The sequence below is a fragment of the Watersipora subatra genome, chromosome 7, assembly GCF_963576615.1.
Source record: "Watersipora subatra chromosome 7, tzWatSuba1.1, whole genome shotgun sequence".
In the NCBI taxonomy this organism is placed as follows: Eukaryota; Metazoa; Bryozoa; class Gymnolaemata; order Cheilostomatida; family Watersiporidae; genus Watersipora; species Watersipora subatra.
Window position 1 is genome coordinate 42,413,522 of NC_088714.1, and position 24,804 is coordinate 42,438,325.

Sequence of the window (24,804 nt, forward strand, 5' to 3'; positions counted from 1 at the left end):
ACTGCCCTCTCTTTATTGGTCATCTACTCCAACTGCTCTCTCTCTCTCTCTCTTTATTAGTCATCTGCCCCAACTACTATCTCTTTATTGGTCATCTACTCCAACTGCTCTCTCTCTTTATAAGTCATCTGCCCCAACTACTCTCTCTTTATTGGTCATCTACTCCAACTGTTCTCTCTTTATTAGTCATCTACTCCAACTGCTCTCTCTTTATTGGTCATCTACTCCAACTGCTCTCTCTTTATTAGTCATCTGCGCCAACTACTCTCTCTTTATTAGTCATCTACTCCAACTACTCTCTCTTTATTGGTCATCTACTCCAACTGCTCTCTCTTTATTGGTCATCTGCTTCAACTGCTCTCTCTTTATTAGTCATCTACTCTAACTGCTCTCTCTTTATTAGTCATCTGCTCCAACCGCTCTCTCTTTATTGGTCATCTGCTTCAACTGCTCTCTCTTTATTGGTCATCTACTCCAACTGCTCTCTCTTTATTAGTCATCTGCTCTAACCGCTCTCTCTTTATTGGTCATCTACTCCAACTGCTCTCTCTTTTTATTGGGCATCTGATCCAACTGCTCTCTTTTTATTAGTCATCTCCTGTCTATTAGTTAGGTACTTGCCTTAATTTTTAGGATTTAGTAAAATTATGTAGAGCGATCATAACGATCCTGTAAGTTTCAATCTATGAGTTTTATAATTACAAAATTATGGCCTGGCATATTCTAAAACCTTTCAAGATCCTGCACTGTGCGGTAATGGTGAATGACAAAATTGTCTCAAGTCCATGATTTTCTAACACGCAGACACAACTTCGCTTTTTTGTTTGCCTTAGCATCATAAGACTCTAAAAAGGTGACTGAAATAGGTAGATGCTTTCATCTCAATGGATAGCCTCGTACATGTTCCTTCTAGTCAAATTCATCCAAGTCAAAAACGTACTTTGCGGAAAGAATAGATTAAAAATGCAAATTCTGACTTAAAACGGAAAATAATAAATAGAATGGCTGCTATTGGTACTGATCATATCAAAGACTTCACAAAAATATGATCAGTCTCCGCATTAGTTCTGTCAACTAAAATTTAAGGACCAGCAAATTTATTAAAAATATGTTGAAAGCATTGAAGCAGCAATAAGCTTACGTAAGTGTTCAACATATAAAATATTAACAAGAGCACGGTGGTGACATTGTAAAAGGCCTTATTAACAACAGCAGTGGTGACATTGTAAAAGGCCTTATTAACAACAGCACAGTGGTGACATTGTAAAAGGCCTTATTAACAACAGCACAGTGGTGACATTGTAAAAGGCCTTATGAACAACAGCACAGTGGTGACATTGTCAAAAGCTTTATTAACAACAGCACAGTGGTGACACTGTAAAAGGCCTTCCGGCATTGGGCATGCGTACAATGTTTACGAACCCCATTGTGGCATAAAACAGGGGCAGACTAGTAACAACAATAGTTCCTAAGGCTAAGGGTAGACTAAACGAGTCTATGAGATTGTGAGAACTCCAGAAGCATAGCTGACAGATGAATCATTCTTTGACCTACACGCATTAGACTGAGCATAGTGTATGAACTTGAAACCTATTGGCTTGCCATATCCACTTTCACTCTTTAATACATCTATCATCTACAAGGAACAAATGTTTGAGATACATCTCTATGTATATTAGAAACGTTTATATCATTGTTTGAGGAGTTGGTTCTTGTGCTGAGTTACTGTGTTTCCACGCTTCAAATGGATTTGGAGTTACTTCCACTCCAAATTTTAGAAAAGGTAAAATCTGAATGAATTTGACGCGATTTCGCTTCGCAAAATTTGTGAAAAAGCATTTGCAGTGAGACTACTATTCAACGTCACAGAAACACTCACTGCATATGAATTCAACTCGATAATACCCAGTTAAGCTTTCCAGAGTGGAAGTAAAACAATAAGCGCATTTCATCGCACTACCACGGGGATATATAACTACTATTGCCAATGATAACTTACTCATACGACAATGATGAGATGACTACTTTTTTAGTTATTTTATTACCTTACTCATTAAATAATTGAACCTGCTAATTTTACAGATTCCACTGCACTGGTTTCAACCTCTTCCTGGGCTTAACTCTTCTCGCATAGAAAAAGGTTTTGTTACTAAAAGTGATTGTAATTCATGCGACCTTTGAAGTAATAACTTTATAGCAAGTAGTACTTGCTAGTAGTGACTTAGTGCAACAAACGTCCGATGAGTAATTGAAAAGTGACTTTGACCCAAAAGTGAGTCTACTTTAACAAGTTCAGCTTTGAGGATTACATCGCTAGTCTCAGAAAAATCAATAAAGTTCAACTCTGAATCATTAAAACAGCAGGGTGCAAATTTGGCAGAGATAAAGTCCAAATCTATTCGAAGCATGGGAACTCGGTGATTGTTTTAAATGAAAACAGCTAATTATACTCTGCAAGTGCCATGAGGAAAGCATGATGTCTGCGTGGTACAATCCTAAAAATGGGCAACGAACAAATCAGAGAAGAAAACCTAACCCTGCTATATCTAAAAAAATCTACACGCATCCAACTGAGCCAGACTACATTTATTTTGCTAATGTGAAGAAAAAACAATCAGCAACCACCCCAACCAAAAAGCATCCAACCTAGACACCACCTAACCAGACACCATCAAACCAGACATCACCCAACATGTGTCATGTGTGTCACACCCCCCATATGAACACGGAACAAATCGCAAAACAAATATAGGTAGTGAGTGCATTGTAGTGGAGGGCTGAGGATACAATGATTCAATAACTATAATTTAGGGTTCATATTAAGACACTTATATCATTATAATGGAGAACTAAGGATATGATGTTAAATTCCCTTCAAGCCTATATTTCTAGTGAGTGACTCAAATCTCGCTAACTGCTTCATAATCCAGATAGACACTCAAGAGAAACTATCATCATTATATAATTATTTCTAACAAATCATCAAGTTTTTTACAGATAATTTTTAACTTTAATTATTCAAAACTCATTTTGGAAAAGAGAATTAGTAACTCAAATATAGCAATGCCTCTCAGTTTCACCATCCACACCACGAACTTCAGGAGGACCACCCAAACCGATAGACATGAAGATGAACAAGCAAATGTGAATAAACTGGTCTTACGTTAAGAAGCACGCTGATAGGGTGCCGACCGCATATAGTGTTCCTGTGGTCTCTTAGATAATTATGGAAGCCCAGTGTATCCAACCTCTCTATCAACTCCATACCCTGAGTTTAACAACCATTATATACAAATATGGAAGAACATCTGGGAGTATTATACAAACGTTGAATACGGTTGAATACTAATGATAATATTATCGTTAGTATTCAACTGTTGTATGCAGATGTGTTTGCGGTTTATGAAAGACTCTGTGCAGTGTGATGCTTGGTTTTTATCTTTTACTAGAATAAAGCGCACAAGCTAGTTCTATAATTTTTGTTTGACATAAAAAAAATTGGGAAAAAAAGAATGGAATAAAAGCTGCTACATTCTCAGCCTAGGTTTCTCTAATGATAGAGTATTTATGGGAAATTCGGGGCACTTCATATATTAACACCTCTGTTAATATACAGTTCATGCTGTAGAATAATGGAAAAAAATGCTTAAAAGGTCGTTTTCTAATCTTTGAATTAATTAAAATTTTCTACATTAACTAGTAATAATAAATTCATTTTGTAATTAGAACATATCGCTTTCCTAACAGCTTTTTGAAAAGATCCTGGTCAAAAGCTGAGGCAAGACAGTGCATACTCATAGGTATACAAATACCTGTAAGAGTACACAAAGGCACACTAATATATATAGACCGGTATATAGATAAAAGGAATGTGAGATAAGTCAAGGCTAACTGAACTGAACCAACCATTCTGTCAAGCTTTTCAATGTGTTCGGCTATAGTGCCATTCGACTCCTCGTAATCACTGTAGCTGAAACGCTTGCCTGTAAAATATAATCATCCACCATTTATGGCAAAGAAAATTATGAAAAGAAACTTAAAATTTCTCTTATCAAATTCACAAAACAGAAGAATTTCCAACAGTGCTTGAAGGGAAAACTTATCATAACTTTAATAAGACCAACAGAACAGGCTTTTAACAAGAAAAATTATATTCACTAGTACCTCAACAGTCTAGTGTGATGCGAGAGATCATCAGGTGTAATAACTATGTTCACAATTATTCCACGATGTAACAAGATGGTTGTTTTTATTAATACTAGTACTCTGGTAGACTAGTGTACTGTGAGAGGTCATCATGTGTAATAACTATGTGCACAATTAATCCACAATGTAACAAGATGGTTGTTATTATTAATACTAGTACCCTGGTAGTCTAGTGTGCTGTGAGAGATCATCAGGTGTAATAACTATGTGCACAATTATTCCACGATGTAACAAGATGGTTGTTATTATTAATACTAGTACTTTGGTAGTCTAGGGTACTGTGAGAGATCATCAAGTGTAATAACTATGTTCACAATTATTCCAAAATGTAACAAGATGGTTGTTATTATTAATACTAGTACTTTGGTAGTCTAGTGTGCTGTGAGAGATCATCAAGTGTAATAACTATGCGCACAATTATTCTACTATGTAACAAGATGGTTGTTATTATTAATACGAGTACCCTGGTAGTCTAGTGTGCTGTGAGAGATCATCAGGTGTAATAACTATGTGCACAATTATTGTGAAAGAAGCTAAGGAGGTTGATCGGCGCAGGTGGTAGAGTGTCGCTCTACTAAAAGTCGTGAGTTTGAATTCCATTTAATCTTGTTTCCTAACCTCTAAGCATGGCTTATGACGGATGGAAACAGCTGTTCTTACGGTAAAGATTATTTTGTTAAAGGTTGACTTGCAACAAAATTCACATTACAGTTATTTGGTATGAAAAGATTCACCATGTCTTACTCTGTTGTGTTGTAGGTGCAAAATATGTGGGAATACGATTGCAAGCTCTTAAAAGCTCAAAAACGAAAAGCCGCCGTAGATTGGAATCTCTTTATTTCTCAGACGTAGTCATGAAATTTGGTTATCGTCTTGTCACGTGATGTTCTCTCCTGAATTGAAAGGGCAATAAAAAGCTAATATAAAACTTATCATAGCACTAGTTTATGACAAACACTTCGGGTTTTACCGAAGACCTCGTATCAAATATAGATGCTCGCTACTTTACAGTTTTGTTTCGGTTTGTTCTAATCGGCAAGTCGGAATCTGATCATCTGACCCAATACTTCGCAAATAATTTCTGCAGCACGTTTCGATTATCACAGGTGACCAACAGGCTCGTCATGATTATGAGACAATGATATGTACTCCTTCAAAGTAAGGTTATAAAATTAAATGAATTTTCACGGTAAGTTATAAGATATCAGTGCTAAAAGTGACAGCATTACAATGAGGATAAAACAGACGCGTAAGAACAATAGACATGGTTTTATTGAATGCGTGAAGTATATTTGTGAAATATTTCGACGAATAAGGTTGCATGAAAGTGTAAACAGAAACCATCTAACACAGCTACATCACATTTGAGCCGTTTTGGAAAGAGAATCCAAACTACGGCGGTCTCGTGTGGCTACGATTAACTGTTCGTTTTTGAGCTTTTAAGAGCTTGTAATCACATTCCCACATATTTTGCACCTACAACACAACAGAGTAACACATGGTGAATCTTTTCATATCAAATAACTGTAACGTGAATTTTGTTGCAAGTCAACCTTTAAGAGACTTTCCTAACCATAGTGGGTTAATTATGGATATAGAAGAGCATTATTGACTCATGGCACACTTTTTATAGCATAGTTTTGTTGCATTACTATTTTCAGTTGCACAAGGACTTACCCCAATGACAAAAGTCTGATGAAATAACAAAAAGATTAGATGGATCCGCTAGATAAGGCGCAAATAATTCTCCATAGAGTCTTTCACTTGCTTTGGATAAATTGCCTACCAGTACTGGCACCACTGTATACTTGTCCCTCTTTCTACAACACACGGGGCCAGCTTCAAGCATGTCAGTTCGGCAACAATGAGCGCACGACTCCTTATCAAAGAACAATAATAAGACAAAATATATACATTTTAAGACAGGGTCTCAGCTCCTACTGACCTATCAGAATACAGTATTAACTAGTTGGTGTTTATCCACATTCACCTCCGCTATAGGTTAATTTGTTAGCTAAGCATTGGCTGCAGTTAAGGATGACTACTGGAGCCATGCTAAAGTAACGGAGACTGACCTTTGTCATTGATGTGGTCAGCAATGTGCACACCGATGCGCTTGGCACATGTTTTGCTAGCACCACCGCTAGAACCACCGTTGTTGGTTGTTCTAAGATTGTTTGATGTGCTGGCAGTACTAATTACAATAATGAACATGTTCTTCCTACTTTTCAACTCAACTTTAAACCATAAATCAGTGATTATGACCGGTAGGAAAATTGGAACAGGCTCATTGAGAACAAACTACACTGTATAACTGAAATAAACAACTGTTAAAGAGAGCCAGTGCTTCTTGAGCAACACTGTGACACATATGACCAACCTGTGACACACATGATCAATCTGTGACACATATGATCAACCTGTGACACACATGATCAACCTGTGACACACATGATCAACCTGTGACACACATAATCAACCTGTGACACACATAATCAATTTGTGACACACATGATCAACCTGTGACACACATGATCACCCTGTGACACACATGATCAGCCTGTGACACACATAATCAACCTGTGACACACATAATCAACCTGTGACACACATAATCAATTTGTAACACACATGATCAACCTGTGACACACATAATCAACCTGTGACACACATAATCAACCTGTGACACACATGATCAACCTGTGACACATATGATCAACCTGTGACACACATGATCAACCTGCGACACACATGATCAACCTGCGACACACATAATCAATCAGTGATGCATATGATCAATCTGTGACACACATAATAAATCTGTGACACATATAATCGACGAGCGGCACACATGACCAACATGTTCCACTGAAGCATCCATACAGCTCTTTGCAGCAAAAATATTTGTCCTAATCTAGCCTTGGCTTTATAGTCTAGTATATCTGTGAATTGTTTTAAGCTCTGCATCTGTACATTGTCGCATCTACAAATCTATCGAACACCCTCGACAGCTTCAAGCAACCCACGCAAAGGTTTATACGCATATCTTACTGCTGCATGACCTTGGCAACATAGGGCAAGTGCATTTCAATTGAGTGTTCATCCTCATCCGTCTGCTGAGTCATCCAGTCAAAGCAGCCTGTTGCATGAAGCTTCTCTGTGATTGGTCGATCCACAATAAGATCATAGAGAGGTGTGTGACAGATAGAGGTAGCTGTGAGAGCGCAACCCTGTAATGAAATGTGAGTAAATGTACACGGGCTCATTCAAGAATAGCACTAAGCGTGAAAAGTTAGTTGTGGTGATATTGATGGTGTCTCATTTGAGAGACTTGCATTGCTGTTTATGTTAAAAAGATAACTATCTAAAAAGACGGATTATGAACACCCAGGAATTGCTGGCTTTTCACATCTAGCTTTCTTACAGTAATTACAGTCATATCCCAACATACAAGTGCCCCAACATACAAGTGCCCCAACATACAAGTGCCCCAACATACCAGTGCCCCAACATACAAGTGCCCCAACATACAAGTGCCCCAACATACAAGTGCCCCAACATACAAGTGCCCCAACATACAAGTGCCCCAACATACAAGTGCCCCAACATACAAGTGCCCCAACATACAAGTGCCCCAACATACAAGTGCCCCAACATACAAGTGCCCCAACATACAAGTGCCCCAACATACAAGTGCCCCAACATCGAGAAATTTGAGATACTGCAAATTTTTGCCTTGAGATTCGACACAAATTTGAAATATGAGGATACCGATACGAGCATTCGATATGAGCTTACGATGTGGCTGCGAGATGGCTGAGCACATGAACAGCATTGCTCAACCTTTCTCATTGGATCAGTTTTACAAAGTTTTAAAAAGCCAGTTAAAAGTGAAGGTGAAAGCGAGGCAAAAAGAGCAAAGCCAAAAAATAATAAAGAAAGAAAACGAAGACAGAGACAAAATTAAGTTTAGTGAAGGATTAAAACTTATTTTTAAATGTGTACTTCGAAAGCTAAAATTATTCATGTTGCATAGTGCCACAGAAGTGTCGCTTACCGAATATGTTGCCATCAATTCTCTCTCTCACCGCCGTTAGCCGCTATGTCTACGTCTGTATTGACGGTAATATCTCCATATAGTATCGTACATAATAATGTTATATCTCGTTGCAGATTACAACCACTAAATAGGCATTTGTAACTTTGTGAGTGTAGGTGGTGATTTTTAGGTGTTTTTTTCAAAAGGTGGGTATAGATTAATTTATGAGGATTGAAAGTATGAGTATTTGTGAGTATATGAGTATATGAGTATTTAGTTATTTTATATAGGAAATGTTGATTTGAGATACAAGAGAACTGACATACGAACTCGGTTCCAGAATGCCTTAAGCTCGTCAGTTAAGGTATGACTGTGTCGCTTATAGCAAATGCCAAACATGGCAACACTCTCTTTATATGTGTTCAGATACATAGCAACACTCTCTTTATATGTGTTCAGATACATAGCAACACTCTCTTTATATGTGTTCAGATACATATATATATATAGCAACACTCTCTTTTTATGTGTTCAGATAGCCTTTGCTAGAACTGTACACTAGCATGGCCAATGGCATCAGACTGATGGCCTACCTTAAGATGTACATGATGGGATGGACCAAGTATAAACACCTTGTTCACCATCGAGGGATCAATCTGTTTGTAAGCATAAGCGGCAGTTGGACCAGAATATGAAAATCCTGCATGCCTACAAAAGCCCAAAATTATTGCTGAAATTAAAAATTTTGGAAGAGCTGGAACGAAATTAATCCTGAAAAACTAAACAAAATATGGGTACTCTTTGATAGATAGTAATGTAGCACACATCTCCCGTACGCTGACACAACACAACAGCAACAAATGTTGTACACTAACACAACAGCAACATCTCTCATAATTGTAACACAACACAATAGCAACATATCTTGTATACTAACACAACACAATAGCAGCATCTTTCATACACCAACACAACACAATAGCAACATCTCTCGCACTATAACACAACACAATAGCAAAATCTCTCATGTACTGTACTAACACAACACAATAGCAACATCTCTCATGCACTAACACAACACAATTGCAACATCATTTGCACACTGACATGACGCAATAGCAAAATTATATCATACACAACACAATAGCAACATCTCTCATACACAATGCAATAGCAGTATATCTTGTTTACAACGCAATACTACATTTCTCGTACACTAATACAACAGCAAAATCTTTCATACACTAACACAACACAATAGCAACATCTCTCATACACTAACACAACACAATTGCAACATCATTCGCAAACTGACACAACGCAATAGCAAAATTATCTCATACACAACGCAATAGCAACATATCTTGTTTACAACTCAATAGTTACATTTCTCGTATCCTAACACCACACAATAGCAACATCTCTCATACACAAACAGAACACAAACATCTCTCATGCACTGACACAACACAATAGCAACAAAATTAACATTTTATACAGCCAGAATTGCTCAAGTTAATGTGAAAGGCACACAGCCAGCTCTTAATTAAATGTTGATAAAGATAATACATGATTAACATCAGCTCTCTCCTTCCAACATGAGACGGAGAAGAATCGATTTCAGCCTTTAAATGTTCACAAATCTCATTTTTTTGCTTATAGCACTTACGGAGCAATTATGGCCCTAGCATTGCTGCCCATATCACCTGCCCCATTTGTCACATTTGACAGCCATCCTGTGAGTTGACCATCCAAAGTATTTTCTGTAAGAAAAACTGACTGCAAGCCTATTTGTACAACTACGATAGGTGTCAGATTTTGGAATCAATGTGATATTTTATAGAGACATATCATACTTGATAGTGATAAGACATCCACCTGGCTGTAAAGAAGTAATTAGTATACCAAATTAAACAGCTGACATTATTTGTATAGAATCCCTCAGATACCTCAGAGAGGCAGCACGCAGAAACTGATTCCGAGTGTGCTGTAGATTAGGCCTACACAAACACGCACGCTCACATCTCCTCATCTCTCTCACAGCAACTGGTGGAAGGTTTCAAAAAATTGTTATTTTCCAAGTTCCTAAGGATCTGTAGAAAGCACCACTGATTTGAAGAATAGCTCGTAATCATGACATTAAAACCGCCGGTGCAAGTCGATTTTTATGGAGACTTCAGAGGGTCAGTTCCATAGTCGTCAAACATTGGTAGTAAAACCTAATGACCATGTGAGATGTGAAATAAAAAATAGAAGCACCCGTAAATTATGGAAACATGCAATGGAAAATGCAAGATGGAAAATGCAAGATGGAAAAGAGCAAGATACACTAAAGCCAAAACAACCAGTGTCACTGCAACAGATCAACAACATATATTGCTATGTGGAGATACACAGCAAGTCCTTAAGATGGGGTCACACCAATGAAGAAAATAGTAAAGACTGCTATAAAAACTCACGTTACACACAGACCTGCCAATCCAAGAGTGGAGCAATGCGTGAGATTTGGTTTTGGGGCAATTGATTTATCAATGATAGTATATAAAAAATTGTGGAAATTGGGGCAAAAATCGTTGGCATTTCTCATGCATTTTCATTTTTTCTTTAGGGTGATTGCATGAGTCTCATGCCCAAAGCGTGAGAGTTGGCAGGTATGGACTTACACAGCTGCCTACTAATACATCAAGCAAAAGAAGTAAAACAAGAGGGAAACTAGCTACACTGAGCCACCTTTTGATGAAACCATCACAACAAGATCTGATGACTTAAAGATGGAACTTTTAGAACAGGAATAGAAAGCAGATCAGGTACATGTATCAAGCAAACTACCAAGATGTGATAGCTAGGGTAAGATAAGCCTTACGTGAGTATGAACTGAAGGTGTTGGAGTTCTTTGCGGAGAATTATGGAGAATTCTGTTAGCATTTACTAATAGCATACAGTTGAGCTGGCATAGCCAAATGCCTGAGTTATCATGAACATACTAATGCTAAAACTTGAAGCAATAATTCTAATAAGAGACATTACTAATGTGTACGACTTCACTCGAACTTCCAAGAAACCATAGCTGTTACAGAGAGGTCCACTGTGTTAAAATTTATGCTAATATTCAAAGACAGACACTGCAACACAAAATAAACTAAAGCCATAGTCATTTTAAAAAAAAACAGTACGTTAAGATGCCAAAAGCTATGGATGAAAATGTGAAATTACTAACAAGACATGATAAATATGTTTTTGCAATATAATAGCTTTGTTTCATTTCTAAAACTGCTTTGGTGCAACTGAGTTTAACGTTCTTACTGTTGGAAGAATACCAGCTTCCAGCGTGAGAAGCTTCTCGGTATTTATTACTGTTTGAATTCATGGTGCTACGAAACAAATAGAAATTAATGTATATACATGTATAACAATTTCCTTTGTGCCATAAACGAAGGTAAAATCGTAGCTTTGAGTTAATAGGAAGATGAGACGGGCGTATGGCGCCGCCCCTCTTTGTTCAAGCGCTCCTTCTGAAGCGACGGGGTAAAAAAACTCCGTTTCGCAAATGCCTGAATCGGAAAGGAGTTTTATATTATTCCACGGTTCGCAGTGTTATTACTGAATAGTAGGTGATCTAGAAGAAGACGTTATCATTGCAGTCGATTGAAGTATTAATGTAGTACTGGTGCTTAATTAGTTGGTTTGAATGAATAGTTAAAATGGGTGCATTAGGAAGTTGAGAGATTTAGTGAACAAAATTTGTGTTTGACAACAGTTAAACGGGTTGAGGGATGGAGGCTGAGGGAGTCTAGCATAACTATATATTCTATTTTTATTAGGATAAATAAACTGAAATAAAGAAAAGAAATGCATTGTGTTGGAAAATATGACTCAATCCTCACCATTACACTAGTCGTTTGGTTCTATGTACCAGATTGCGCACATCAGGTTTGCTTCGATAGGGCGGCAACTGTCAAATTACAGTATCAGTTCTTCACATGCTTGTTGTTCGTGCTTATCGAATTACAGCTTGTTCGTAAATGATAAGTCAGGGTGGAAGTAATAAATAATTAAGCAGTGGAAATAGTAAACCCTTTTACAAATTTTATAAAAGAAAGAGTGGTAAAAGCATTCAAAATTCAGTCAATTTTAAAAAATGTCTGCTATACAATTATCAGAGATTTTTTTAACTTCTACTTCCATAGTGTTTTTTCAAATGACAATTTGGTTTATAGTCCAAACCTCGACTGGTTTCAAACTCGACGAGTTTGTATATCGACAACGGTTGGCCCAATCTCGACAGCAGTTTTACTATTTTACCATCTACTATTTTCATAGTAAATGAGCGATTTATATGTAAAAGATTTATTTGCGCAAAAATATCTTGTGATCCATTTGATGCAGCACTCCCCAGATTATGTAGGCCTAACAATATTTTGCCTAACCTAAATATAGAACGAATGCTAAAACAAGTAACAATCATAAATATGGTTGACTGCTATGCTAGCAAAATGTTTTATTTGAAATCTAGACTTCAGTGAGTAGCTTTGATTTTTATTTTTTGAAGTGAGGATAGAACTGCAAAAAGACATTTATTATTTGTTGAAGATTAAGTTATTGTAAAACTGCATCAGCCTTTGTCGATGTTCGGACCAACCTTTGTCTAGATTCGGACCAACCTCTGTCAAGATTGGGACTAGTCTAGGTTCGGACTTGTCGATGTTGGGACTGTTTCCCGACAATTCAGATCCAGTGGAATGTAGGGAGGGTGCTAGCCAAACAATACAAATTATAAGTAAGAGTTGAAAATTGCTCATTGGCCTCAAGCCTGACAAAGCCACAGACCCAGATCAACTGAAAGGGAAGATTTTGATGTTGTAGTCACTGGTCAGATACTGGCTCTTATTTTTCAGTATTCACTAGACATCGGTGAATTGCCAGAAATCTGGAAAACGGCTAATGTTGTCCCTATTTTTAAGAAGGGAGAAAGAGAAAATTCTAGTAACTATAGGCCGGTCTCACTGATATGTATCTCTTGCAAGCTACTTGACCACATACTGCTTAGTAACATTAATCAACATCTAGATAGTGACTTGAGTTCGAACCAGCATGGCTTTAGGAAAGGTCTCTCCTGCACTACACAATTAACAACAACCACTGACGACATCATGAAAGTGGTTGACAATAACATTGTGGTACATGCCGTGGTCATCGGCTTTTGACAAAGTGCCTCACATTTGCTAATAAAAAAATTATTGGAATCGAATATCGGCCACTAGCATAGTCAAATGGACAGCAAACTTTTTATTAAACATGAGTCAGCGAGTGGTGGTGGAGGGGGCTACGTTCATCTCTTTGAATGCTACATCAGGAGTACTCTAGGGCTCTGTCCTTGGGTCTTCTCTTTTGTTGGTGTATATTGATAACATTTCGGAAATCCTACAAAGATCATCTATTAGGCTTTTTGCAGACGATGCAATAGTATATCACCCTGTAGAAACTCAGACTGATAAACAAGTTTTTCAGCAAGACCTTGTTTTACTGGAGCAGTGGGCTGACAAAGAGAAAATGTTTTTTAATAGGGATAAATTTCAGGTGGTTCACTTTGCCAAGTGATGCAGTAACAGTGATTTTACGTATTACCTTAACGGTAAGCAACTAGATACTGTGACACATTTTAAATATTTGGGAGTAAATATTACCAATGATATTATCTAGTACCTGCACATAGACTCAATAACTGCCATGGCATCCCAAAGGGTTGGTATGATTCAGCATGTTTCGTGTGGCACCCCAGAGAAGTGGAAAGCATCGCATACCTCACATTGGTTAGGCCAATAATGGAATATGCCAGTGAGGTATGGGACCCATATTTAATGAGACAGATAACACTTTTGAAAATGTGCAGAGGAAGGCAGTTCGGTTTATTTCAGGGATTAAGGGTACACTGAGTGTATCGGAGACACGCAGCCTTCTTAATATCAAACTTTTAGCACGTAGACGAAAGAATGCTCGCATGTCGTTAATGTTACGGTTTTTATCCGAGGGTGGTTACAGTTCGATTATTAACAGTTTTGAACATATACAAGATTTTATTCACAACCATGAGACCACACAGGCAACCTGTCGAGCACCCCTGGTATTATCCACAAGCCAAACATTTTATTACCAAAGCTTTGCACCCCGAACTTCACATAACTTGCGTGACTATGATTAAAGGACACTAACTTTTTTTTGCGTGTCCATGTGCAAGCCTTTTTTTAAAGAGCGCCATCGAATTAATGGCCTTCTTTTACCTGGCCTCGAGGTCTAAAGGCTCTATTTTAACCTAGACTTAGGGTGATTTGTGCAAATCTTTAGAGCTGGTGACCTTGGTTGTTAGTGACTATGGGCCGCCCTCTTCCCTTCATAAAACTCCTTTTTTATTTTATAACTTTATGGCTCCCTGATTGGCTCTCTTTATGACATCTCTTTAAAGTTCTCTCTTCCACACTCTTCCTATCACCTTGGTTGGCCTATTTAGCCGAGAAACAAAGCTCCTTGATTGTAATTGTTTCGGTTACCTTTCTTTCATGAATTCAGCTTTGCATGAGTGCAGCTTTTTAGGTGCTGCATCATTTTTCATGACCTCTCTTTTTAGCAATCATTATAACAATTCGTCATCATTCAAATTCGACCAACTGTAAGCTTGATTGATGTTTTCTGGATTTCTTTGCCGTTTTAGGGGGCAAGGGGAGCAAGGCTGTAATAATTGTGTTTGCTAACTGATCCATAGAAGGCAAAAGTTCTTGTATTGTGTTTTAGCATTTTTGTATATAACAGATCTATGGGCAGTTTAAAACTGCTCCATCAATATATATCATTCCAATTTACATTCAAGTACACCTTTCTGCATAAAAAGCATTATCTGACAAATTACTCCGATAATTTTTCTACCTTGATTAAAACCAATTTGAGTCTGATGCAATTTTTTTCCCACCTTCAATCGTGGCTTCGGACAGACATACGAATGGACCTCGTTCTCATTATAGTAAAGATTGTAGAAAAAGTGTAGGCGGAAAGCTTTTTCTTATTTAAACTCAAAATTTTGTCTACTCTCCATTACCAGTAGCGCTACTAACTTGTCATATAGATTCATAGCTATACAGCAAATTGTTGTCGACAATGAAGTTTCACCTCAGCATATAGAGTTAATCTGTCAGAAAATGTTTTTGGTATGTAAATAATGGCCTATTCTGGATTAAATATTCTCATAAACATACTGTGTATTTTGTTTAGTTTATTCCATACCTCAAAACACCTTACATGAAATACTTCAGGTAATTTTGTACTGCATTCAAATGAATGCATCATATGAGCTATTATTCATAGATTTTTAGAGAATTGATCGGAAGATGTGTGCTCATGTTTTTTGTTAAAAACTTTCTGCTCTAATCTTAAGTAGATTGTTACCTCTTTCACTCTTGTTCTTCCTAGTTCTTTCACCATTACTAGCACTCAAACTAGTTATCTTGGGGTCTATAATGTTAAAACTAATAAGGATGGTATGAAGTTACAGTTTACTCTTATTTGACACTTTTATTTGTCAGCCCGGCGTTGTCAGTCATTTCTTTCATTTATAATTGGATAGCCCACTGATGGGTGTTAAAAAGGCTCGTTCTCAAGAACCAGACAAAGTTTTGGAACCAAATAATTTGACGATCTACCAGAAGTTACAAATTAATTTGTTTAAAATCAAATCACTCACCAATAAGATCACTTACCTGTTCATGACAAATCGAATTCCAAGTACAGTAGATGCTCTTATAACGTATACCTCCTATAACATAAATTCCAGATAACGTAAAGAATTTATTTGAAGTTTTTGCTTCGTGCAATGTAAAAAATTCCATATAACGTAAAGTGCGCGTAATGTAAAGCGCACAACGTAAGTCAGGCGAGTTCTTTAATTTGATTTGAACAGTAACTTATTTCGCCGCAATTGTCAAAGAAAAAGTGGTGTCTATAGCGTTATGTTTATTATATATCCAACTTCCATGGCATTATAGTTCATCCTGATAGATTGCCAGATGTGTTAATAAAACAGACAATAGGGTGGGTAGCTCGTAGTTGTTCATAAATACTTTAGGACGATCAATTGGTGCAGGTGTTAGGGCATCAGTCTACCAATCTGAATTTTTATAATTGGAGTATCGTCGAAAGCTATCTTTTATCCTAACTTTGACCCTTGAATGCAAATAGACGATGAACAGATAGCACTGCTTTTTTATAGTAAAGATATTTTTTTGTTTTGCTTCATTGTAGACATAAAAAATATTAGTTATTAGTTTTACTTTGCAAAATAAACTTTGCTGTTTAGAAAAAATGAGCAAATCGTTGTGAATAAACGTCAAAGATGTGCACTCCCCATTAACTTATTGTAAAATTAACGCAATCATGGTCTACCAAACCAGTGAAGTCGATCAGAAAAAAAGAAAAGTTGTCAATGGAAATCCATATTACTGCAGTTACTGTGCACCCCAGAAGTTAAAAAGTCAAGTCTAATTCTTCCTTTTGTATGGCGAAAAGGATGAGTTTGAAAAGGTCTTGAAACGGATTAAACAATTTACATGTATTTTGCTGTTTGTATAACATAAAATCCCTATAACGTAAATGTTCCTGGAACGAATTATTTACGTTGTAGGAGCGTCTACTGTAACTCAATAATGATTTGAAAATATTTGACAAATGATTGAGTACAAAAACATCAATGAATCAAAGCAGATATTCAACAAAATATGGTAGGTTATCATGCATTTCCTCTTTTCCTTTCATCAGTTGATTGAACAATAATGTTATATATTGTACTGCATACAATAGTAATAAGTAGATGATCAATTATGTATTTCTTTCGCTACATTGTATCCATTCACCTTATGAGTATATTCCATTTTTTTGATGTGAGAGCAACAGTAAGCAAAACATGAAATGCTGAAATCAACAAAAGGATTGCGATTGGTATAGAGAAAATATTTCAAACTCATTTTATCACTCACTTGTTGTAATTACATTTCAGAAACAATAATTTTGAAAAATTGATTTAGGTAGAAAATTTTGCCTTAGACACAACATCCACATATACTAAAAACTTGTTCAATTGGAGCAGACATTGCAGGAATAGACAAAACCTTGAGAGCAAGCTTAGCTAGCATTTTTCTTACTTTTATTTTGTCAACGCAGGGAATTATGTTGTATATAACGTGGCTATACCATCTTAGATATAGTAACCCTAAAATCGTTATAATAATCTACAGGTCATTATTATATGACAATTAGGTATATTCTGACTAGTTCCATTGTTATTATTATCATCAAATCAAGTAGTTGTAACCAAAAAGTTACCATATAAAAACAGCAATGTGCAAATTAATGGAAGGTGAGCACATCCAACGTTTTAAATAAAAAGATGCAACTTCCATGCCATTATTGTCTGACATTTTACGACTGATCTTTTCCTATCGAGGCGTTTGTAACTTGAAAAGTAGCAGGCGCCTTCAAAAAGAGCACTCTAGCTAACCTTAGGTTGGACAGAGCACTCTAACTAACCTTAGGTTGGACAGAGCACTCTAACTAACCTTAGGTGGGACAGAGCACTCTAACTAACCTTAGGTTAGACAGAGCACTCTAACTAACCTTAGAATGGACAGAGCACTCTAACCTTAGGTTGGACAGAGCACTCTAACTAACCTTAGGTTAGACAGAGCACTCTAACTAACCTTAGGTTAGACAGAGCACTCTAACTAACCTTAGGTTGGACAGAGCACTCTAACTAACCTTAGGTTAGACAGAGCACTCTAACTAACCTTAGGTTGGACAGAGCACTCTAACTAACCTTAGGTTGGACAGAGCACTCTAACTAACCTTAGGTTGGACAGAGCACTCTAGCTAACCTTAGGTTGGACAGAGCACTCTAACTAACCTTAGGTTGGACAGAGCACTCTAACTAACCTTAGGTTGGACAGAGCACTCTAACTAACCTTAGGTTGGACAGAGCACTCTAACTAACCTTAGGTTGGACAGAGCACTCTAGCTAACCTTAGGTTGGACATTTTAATAACAGCAGCATATTAGCCAAACTGCTTTCTATGGTAATTTCACAAGGGCTAAACTGTTTGGAGTAACAAACATGTACTTATGTTTATAACCAATAAATGATTCTGCTAAAGATTGCTTGAGAAAACTTTTGTTAATGATTTGATTTGCTTTTCAAATCCAAATGACTATTTTTTCTCCAAATCAAATTCCAGGTCACTTTTGCATTTTTGCAAATTAAATCAAATGAAAACTGGCTTGAATCAAAACAAGCAGATTTGTTGCAAAAAATCGAATATTCAGATTATTACTGGTTTGGATTCCGCTTTTTTCATACAGCAATTAAGAAAATGTTCCTGTGAATGTGTAATAAGTACAAACCTTTTGCTCATACTTAGCCTGCTTAAAATACACCTTCACCTATATGACTACTTGCCATGATTTCACTCACAACAACCAGTTCTAGGTCTTCTGAAACTCCATGATAGTGTAAATTCCAAAGTTATGTTGATTTGCCGGGAAAATATTGACTGATATTAGTTCCAGAATTTTGAGTTTTATTGAAATACATTTTTCAGGTTTCTACCCCTTGTGCTCTGCCATTATGTTATATCGCAAAGTTGTGGTAAAAGCTGTTCAGGTCGTGTTTAAATTTTTGAATCCTTAGGTTTTTTTGGAGGGCAATTGAAACTTCTTTTATTAACCTTAAATTTATTTATTTCTATGTATTTATACTCCAATAAGTGCCTTTCATACCTCAACTATTCCTCAAGCTTATTTATATTCAAATTTGAAATTAAAGACCTTACATCTATAAACAAATCTCAGTGTTTATCTGTTACTCGTGTGTCCAGTTATAATGATAAAGTTATAATAACAAAAACTCCGCTTTGAATTGGATCTGTACTCGGAACCTTTAGGTCTGCAGACTGGCGTGCTTACCACTAGGCTAAGTGACCACAACACTAAACAATGGAGGAGTCGTGGCCAAGTGCATTAAAGCGCTTGCAGAAATACTATTGGTTACGACTAGCACACTTAAAAATCATGATTGATTGTGTGAGAGATCATTACGCGGAACGATGAGCATGGCTTTTATTATAGCAAGTTAATTTACTAGCTTATAAGTTAATTATAGCTAGCTTAGGTTACTAGCTTAAGTTACTCAAATTCAGTGGGTAATTATTTTATTGCATTATTATTATATTATTATGTTGGTCTTTGAACTGTAACACGCATGTTGGAGGTGAAGGACAATTGGCGATAGTAAATTAGCTTGCATTTTAAGTATGCCAGTTATCAAAACCAAACTAGGTTCACACAAGCTATTCAGTTTTGGAAGAAGAAACTTATGCTGTTATTGACTATATGGCATTTGTACTTGCATACTCGGCCTCATCACTTTCTTGTTGTTCTCACCCGTTTCGCATGTGTTATTACCTACAATCTGTTATGCAATTAGAATGTACTAGTTTTAAAATATATTATCATTTGTCATACCTTTTTTCTTTCGTGATTACGCAATTGATCTTGGGCTGAAATTATCACTCTTCTAATTATATTTTTGCTAAATATATTGGTGGCAGCTTATTTAAAATTTAGTGGTATGTGGTTATTTGCTGACATCTCTCCGATTACCACATAATGACAAAATGGGCACCTTTTAGATAAACATGAATTAGCTCGCTGTTCTTTTAAGAGTTGTGTCATCCTGTTTCTGAAATTGTAATTGTTTACTAGAACTTTGCAGAATGCAATGCTTTGAAATCACTCTGTGTTCTTACGCAATTATACTATTAAAATAAAAGCACTTTAATTCGAATATTACCAACAATTAACCGCAAATAGGAATTTGACACAATGTCACATTTGTCTTTCTTCAGCCTAGATGAGTAGTGCTATTTGAAAATTTCTTCCAAGTGTTGGTTGCAATAGAAGTAGCTATAAGATATTCATCAATCACATCAATCCTAGCAAATTGATTTTGATTTGGTTTTTTTTTGATAAAAAGTTTTGGCAGGTCTCGGTGTTAACATTTTTTATTCATGTATTGTAATCCTGAACGAGTACCAACTGAAATCACTCAGATTTTGCAGAGCTAATTACAGTGTTTTTCTAGCAATAAATAATTCTTCGCCCATTGCACTTGCCTTTGTCATGAATGCAATGTACTGTAATTTATTGCTAAAATGTTTCTTTGATGGCCTTCAAATTCTTTTTCAATCGAAGTGTTTTCATTCATTCTTTTCAAGAGAGTTTTTTTCTATGCGTCCGCATTGACATTTAGATAATTTTGTTACTCACTAATTAACATAATTAAGTTGATATACGCACATACCTTATTATAAAACACTGAATGTTGTTCTTTTTTAGCTAAACACATATTTGATGGGCCTCTTCATGATTCACTTTTCTTGACAATAATACTCTAGCATGTCTCGAGAAAGATTCTCTTCTAAGGATAAGCTTGAAAAGAAACGTAAAAAGTCCAAAGATAAATATAAAGACTCCTCATCTAGCCCTGAGAGAAAGAGGAAGAAAAAAGACAAAAAGAAACTACAAAAGTATGCTTTTGAGTGCCAATTTTTTGTTCGAACTCAACAGATTAAAGTTTGTGTTGTGAATCAATTTATTCCTAAGTCTAAAGCTTTTCCAGCATTTATACATGAGAAATGCACAAAGTCCTCTCTTCAAATTTCTGTAAACTACTCACCGACTCTTCATTAACTACTCATTCACTCTTCATAAACTACTCACCTACTCTTCATCAACTATTCACCGACTCTTCATCAACTGCTCACCTACTCTTCATAAACTGCTCGCCTACTCTTCATAAACTACTCACCTACTCTTCATTAACTACTCACCGTCTCTTCATCAACTACTCATTCACTCTTCATAAACTACTCACCTACTCTTCATCAACTATTCACCGACTCTTCATCAACTACTCACCTACTCTTCATAAACTACTCACCTACTCTTCATAAACTACTCACCTACTCTTCATAAACTACTCACCGACTCTTCATCAACTACTCACCGACTCTTCATAAACTATTCACCGACTCTTCATCAACTACTCACCTACTCTTCATAAACTACTCACTGACTCTTCATAAACTACTCACCGACTCTTCATCAAATACTCACCGACTCTTCATCAACTACTCCCTGACTCTTCATAAACTATTCACCGACTCTTCATCAACTACTCACCTACTCTTCATAAACTACTCACTGACTCTTCATAAAGTACTCAACTGCTACTCATAAACTAGTCACCGACTCTTCATAAACTATTCACCGACTCTTCATAAACTACTCAACTGCTCCTCATAAACTACTCACTGACTCTTCATAAGCTACTCATCGATTCTTCATAAACTACTCAACTGCTCCTCATAAACTACTCACTGAATCTTCATAAACTACTCATTCACTCTTCATAAACTACCCACCTACTCTTCATAAACTATTCACCGACTTTTCACAAACTATTCACCGACTCTTCATAAACTATTCACCGACTCTTCATCAACTATTCACCGACTCTTCATCAACTACTCACCTACTCTTCATAAACTACTCACCGACTCTTCATAAACTACTCAACTGCTCCTCATAAACTACTCACTGACTTTTCATAAACTACTCATCGATTCTTCATAAACTACTCACTGACTCTTTATAAACTACTCATTCACTCTTCATCAACTACTCCCCTACTCTTCATAAACTATTCACTGACTCTTCATCAACTACTCCCTGACTCTTCATAAACTACTCACCGACTCTTCATAAACTACTCACCGACTCTTCATAAACTACTCACCGACTCTTCATAAACTACTCATCAGTTCTGTCAATGTACTGTCATAGCTTGACTTTTTATCATTTGTGTAGAGAAAAACATAAGAAAAAACATAAACATCAAAAGAAACAGAACCAGCTGGAAAGAGATTCTGAATATTCAGATGTGGAAAAAATGACTAAAAAACCATTCAAACACAAAGAGAAACCATCAGGTCAGGCGGTTGTTGGTCCCAGTATCAGCGCGACTTCATCAACCCCAGCGAAAGGACCAATAACAAAAGAGATGTGGGAGAAGCAGCAGGAAACTGTTAGAAGGGTCTATGATCCAGATACTGGTCGTAACCGGTTTGTCTTTATCTGGCATTTGTAATTGTAGCCTCGGCATAGTGAGCCAATTTATTGTAATAGATAACAAAGCACTGGGTGAAGTCACATTATATGTAACTTGTTGATTCAATAGCAATATATCTATTCTTTCAGTTTTAAGTAAGTTGAGTCCTTTTAGACTTCAGCTGTCTCTAGACTTAACTTTCTCACATACATATATGTAGACTTGTTATTGGCATGTAAGCATGTCCCGTGTTTGTAGGTTTGTATGTCTGCATGTAGACCCGTTACATGTAGGTTTTTTCTGTGTGTGCTAGCTTATTATGTGTATGCAGGCTTGTGAAAGGCTCTGGAGAGATCATCGAAGAAATAGTGTCCAAGGAGAAGCAAAGACAAATAAACAAGGTATTGTCTTCCCTATAATTCTACACATGGGTACTTGATTTTGGAGTTATCTACACTCAACTTTCTAAATACAGTAGATGCCCCTATAAAGTCAACCTTCTAAGTAAATTCCATATAACATAAAGCGTCAAGTCATAAAAAGGTCTAAAATACTATTTGATTAACAACAGTCCCATGGTTAGCCTTGAAAATATCAGTTTTTCTCTTGGGAGAAGAAAAGGCGTGTAGTGGTTTCTCTATTATATCTATATAGTAGCACCCAGCCAGTCTAGTATGCCGTGAGAGATTGCAGACGCACCGATAAAGAACAGAGAATAAGTAACTGTACAATTATTCAGAAATACCTGGAGGCGGTCGATTAGTATAAGTGTTGATCGACCACGCTGAAGTCATAAGTGGGATTCTCATGATAGCAATTTATTCTGTCAGTCACACGTTCTTAGGACCAAAGTGAACTAACTGAACAATAAACTAGCGAGGGGATATAATATTAAATTCAGCATTTCAACTTGCGTAGGGAGTTCAAGCTTTCAGTGGTGTTACATTTTTGAATATTTAGTACAGCACCGTGTTTTAGATGGCCACGCTGGGAGATGGCATATCTTACAGCCGACAGACTGGAACTCTCCGATAATTACACAGTCGCACACGCACCTGATATTACATATAAAAGCGGACTGAAAGCTGAATGCGGCACAGAGCTGGCTGTTTCTCCTACATAATTTATGCTCTCTGTAGAATTTCTCTTGTAAATCGAAAAGATGAATAAGGAAAATCGGAAGATTATAAGACCTTCATTATGTAAGCGAAGGATAAATAGAACCATGTAGAGTGTGAGTTCGTATTGTTACGGTGTTTGCTTGTGATGGTAGCGTGCCCGTACAAAGGAGCGCAAGCCATTCAAAATATTTTTTTCATTACATTAAAGTACCATCAATTTTTGTTACTAATAAATTCTCTTTAAAACTTTCACCTTTAGTCTACTGTTTCTAATTATTGTCATGGTAGTCTTGTGTAATAATACACAAGACTATCATAACCTTATGGCTTCATAAAGTAGCTATAGCTTATAAAGTTATAGCTTTGGTAGCTTTGATAGTAGCATCTTATAACTATTAATATCAAAGCTATATAGCTTTGATATTAATATAGTAATGTTCCATGCTTGGTGGGCCTGGACTAGCAGGACTTTTTGTAACTTGCTTGCTATCTTCTATTTACGTATATAAATCTCAGTGTTTGTGTGTCGGTCTGTCCAGCTATAGCTATTAAAATCTTGGAATGAAAAGCTCGCTTTGTGCTGGATTTGACCTCACTAAGATTGCAACCCAAGTTTCTAAACACGCATCTCACCACTGAGCTACAGTCCTTAGAATTCTGTTGCTTTTACCAAATACCATTTTCTCGATTGCACCCGCTAAATGACGTATTAATTGATACATTGCACCCACGGGTTACGATGCCCCTGTTATAAAATATTTTTGCGCCTAACTATGAAACACAATGCTTTTTCGTCCTCGCCATACTAGGGCGAATTTGTTTTCCCGCCTTACGATATCAACAAAAATTTCTTTTAAAATTAGAATTTTGGCGATTGTTGCACTGATTACGATGAAATAACAAAAATGTTGATATGCTATTCGCCAAAATACCTCCCACAATGCCGGAAAGAAATATATGTTGCTCGCTATCTCAGTTCAGCGTTATCCGTCATGGTAAAAATGGGATCATAAACAGATGTGACAAAATTTTAGTTAAAAGTTTGAAGTTTACTAAAATACATACTAAAATTTCCTTCATGTGTTTAGTAAACTAAATTCATTTACCGTAAAACCTCTTAATTGAATGCCGTGGCCCTCTATTTTTCAACTCTTCCTCTCTAGTGGCGGTCAATTGGAGGTGACGTTCCAATAGAGGCTGGCGCTGTATTTTTCAAATAGCTTGCCAGAATTTTCATA

At 36.6% G+C, this 24,804-nt stretch overlaps 2 protein-coding genes across 3 annotated transcripts; one reads left to right on the forward strand and one right to left on the reverse strand.

The window, feature by feature from the left end:
- Window positions 1-1,086: 1,086 nt before the first annotated feature.
- On the reverse strand, window positions 1,087-11,722 carry LOC137401246 (protein MEMO1-like). The gene is made up of 8 exons (XM_068087661.1): window positions 11,549-11,722; window positions 9,915-10,008; window positions 8,839-8,953; window positions 7,258-7,436; window positions 5,884-6,026; window positions 3,907-3,983; window positions 3,164-3,268; window positions 1,087-1,636 (listed from the first exon to the last, which is right to left on the reverse strand). The coding sequence occupies exons 1-8, from the start codon at window positions 11,610-11,612 to the stop codon at window positions 1,496-1,498; spliced, it is 918 nt and encodes a 305-aa protein (XP_067943762.1). The 5' UTR covers window positions 11,613-11,722; the 3' UTR covers window positions 1,087-1,495.
- Window positions 11,723-11,773: 51 nt separating this feature from the next.
- On the forward strand, window positions 11,774-23,812 carry LOC137399866 (ADP-ribosylation factor-like protein 6-interacting protein 4). Of its 2 annotated transcripts, XM_068086117.1 has the most exons (6): window positions 11,790-11,852; window positions 16,911-17,007; window positions 20,672-20,862; window positions 22,205-22,459; window positions 22,777-22,846; window positions 23,424-23,812. In XM_068086117.1, exons 3-6 carry the CDS (start codon window positions 20,732-20,734, stop codon window positions 23,478-23,480), a joined length of 513 nt encoding a protein of 170 aa, XP_067942218.1. In that variant the 5' UTR covers window positions 11,790-11,852; window positions 16,911-17,007; window positions 20,672-20,731; the 3' UTR covers window positions 23,481-23,812. The 2 variants fall into 2 exon arrangements, with proteins under 2 accessions (XP_067942219.1, XP_067942218.1); XM_068086118.1 differs by lacking the exon at window positions 16,911-17,007 and having other exon boundaries at window positions 11,774-11,852.
- Window positions 23,813-24,804: the final 992 nt, after the last annotated feature.

Coding starts and splice junctions, on each gene's coding strand:
- LOC137399866 (XM_068086118.1), top strand. CDS start 20,732: ATGTCTCGAGAAAGATTCTCTTCTAAGGATAAGCTTGAAAAGAAACGT. Junction 20,863..22,204: donor GACAAAAAGAAACTACAAAA/GTATGCTTTTGA, acceptor TCATTTGTGTAG/AGAAAAACATAAGAAAAAAC. Junction 22,847..23,423: donor AGCAAAGACAAATAAACAAG/GTATTGTCTTCC, acceptor ACCGTGTTTTAG/ATGGCCACGCTGGGAGATGG.
- LOC137401246 (XM_068087661.1), bottom strand. CDS start 11,612: ATGAATTCAAACAGTAATAAATACCGAGAAGCTTCTCACGCTGGAAGC. Junction 8,954..9,914: donor GCTAGGGCCATAATTGCTCC/GTAAGTGCTATA, acceptor GGGCTTTTGTAG/GCATGCAGGATTTTCATATT. Junction 6,027..7,257: donor GTTGCCAAGGTCATGCAGCA/GTAAGATATGCG, acceptor CGTGTGTTGTAG/AAAGAGGGACAAGTATACAG.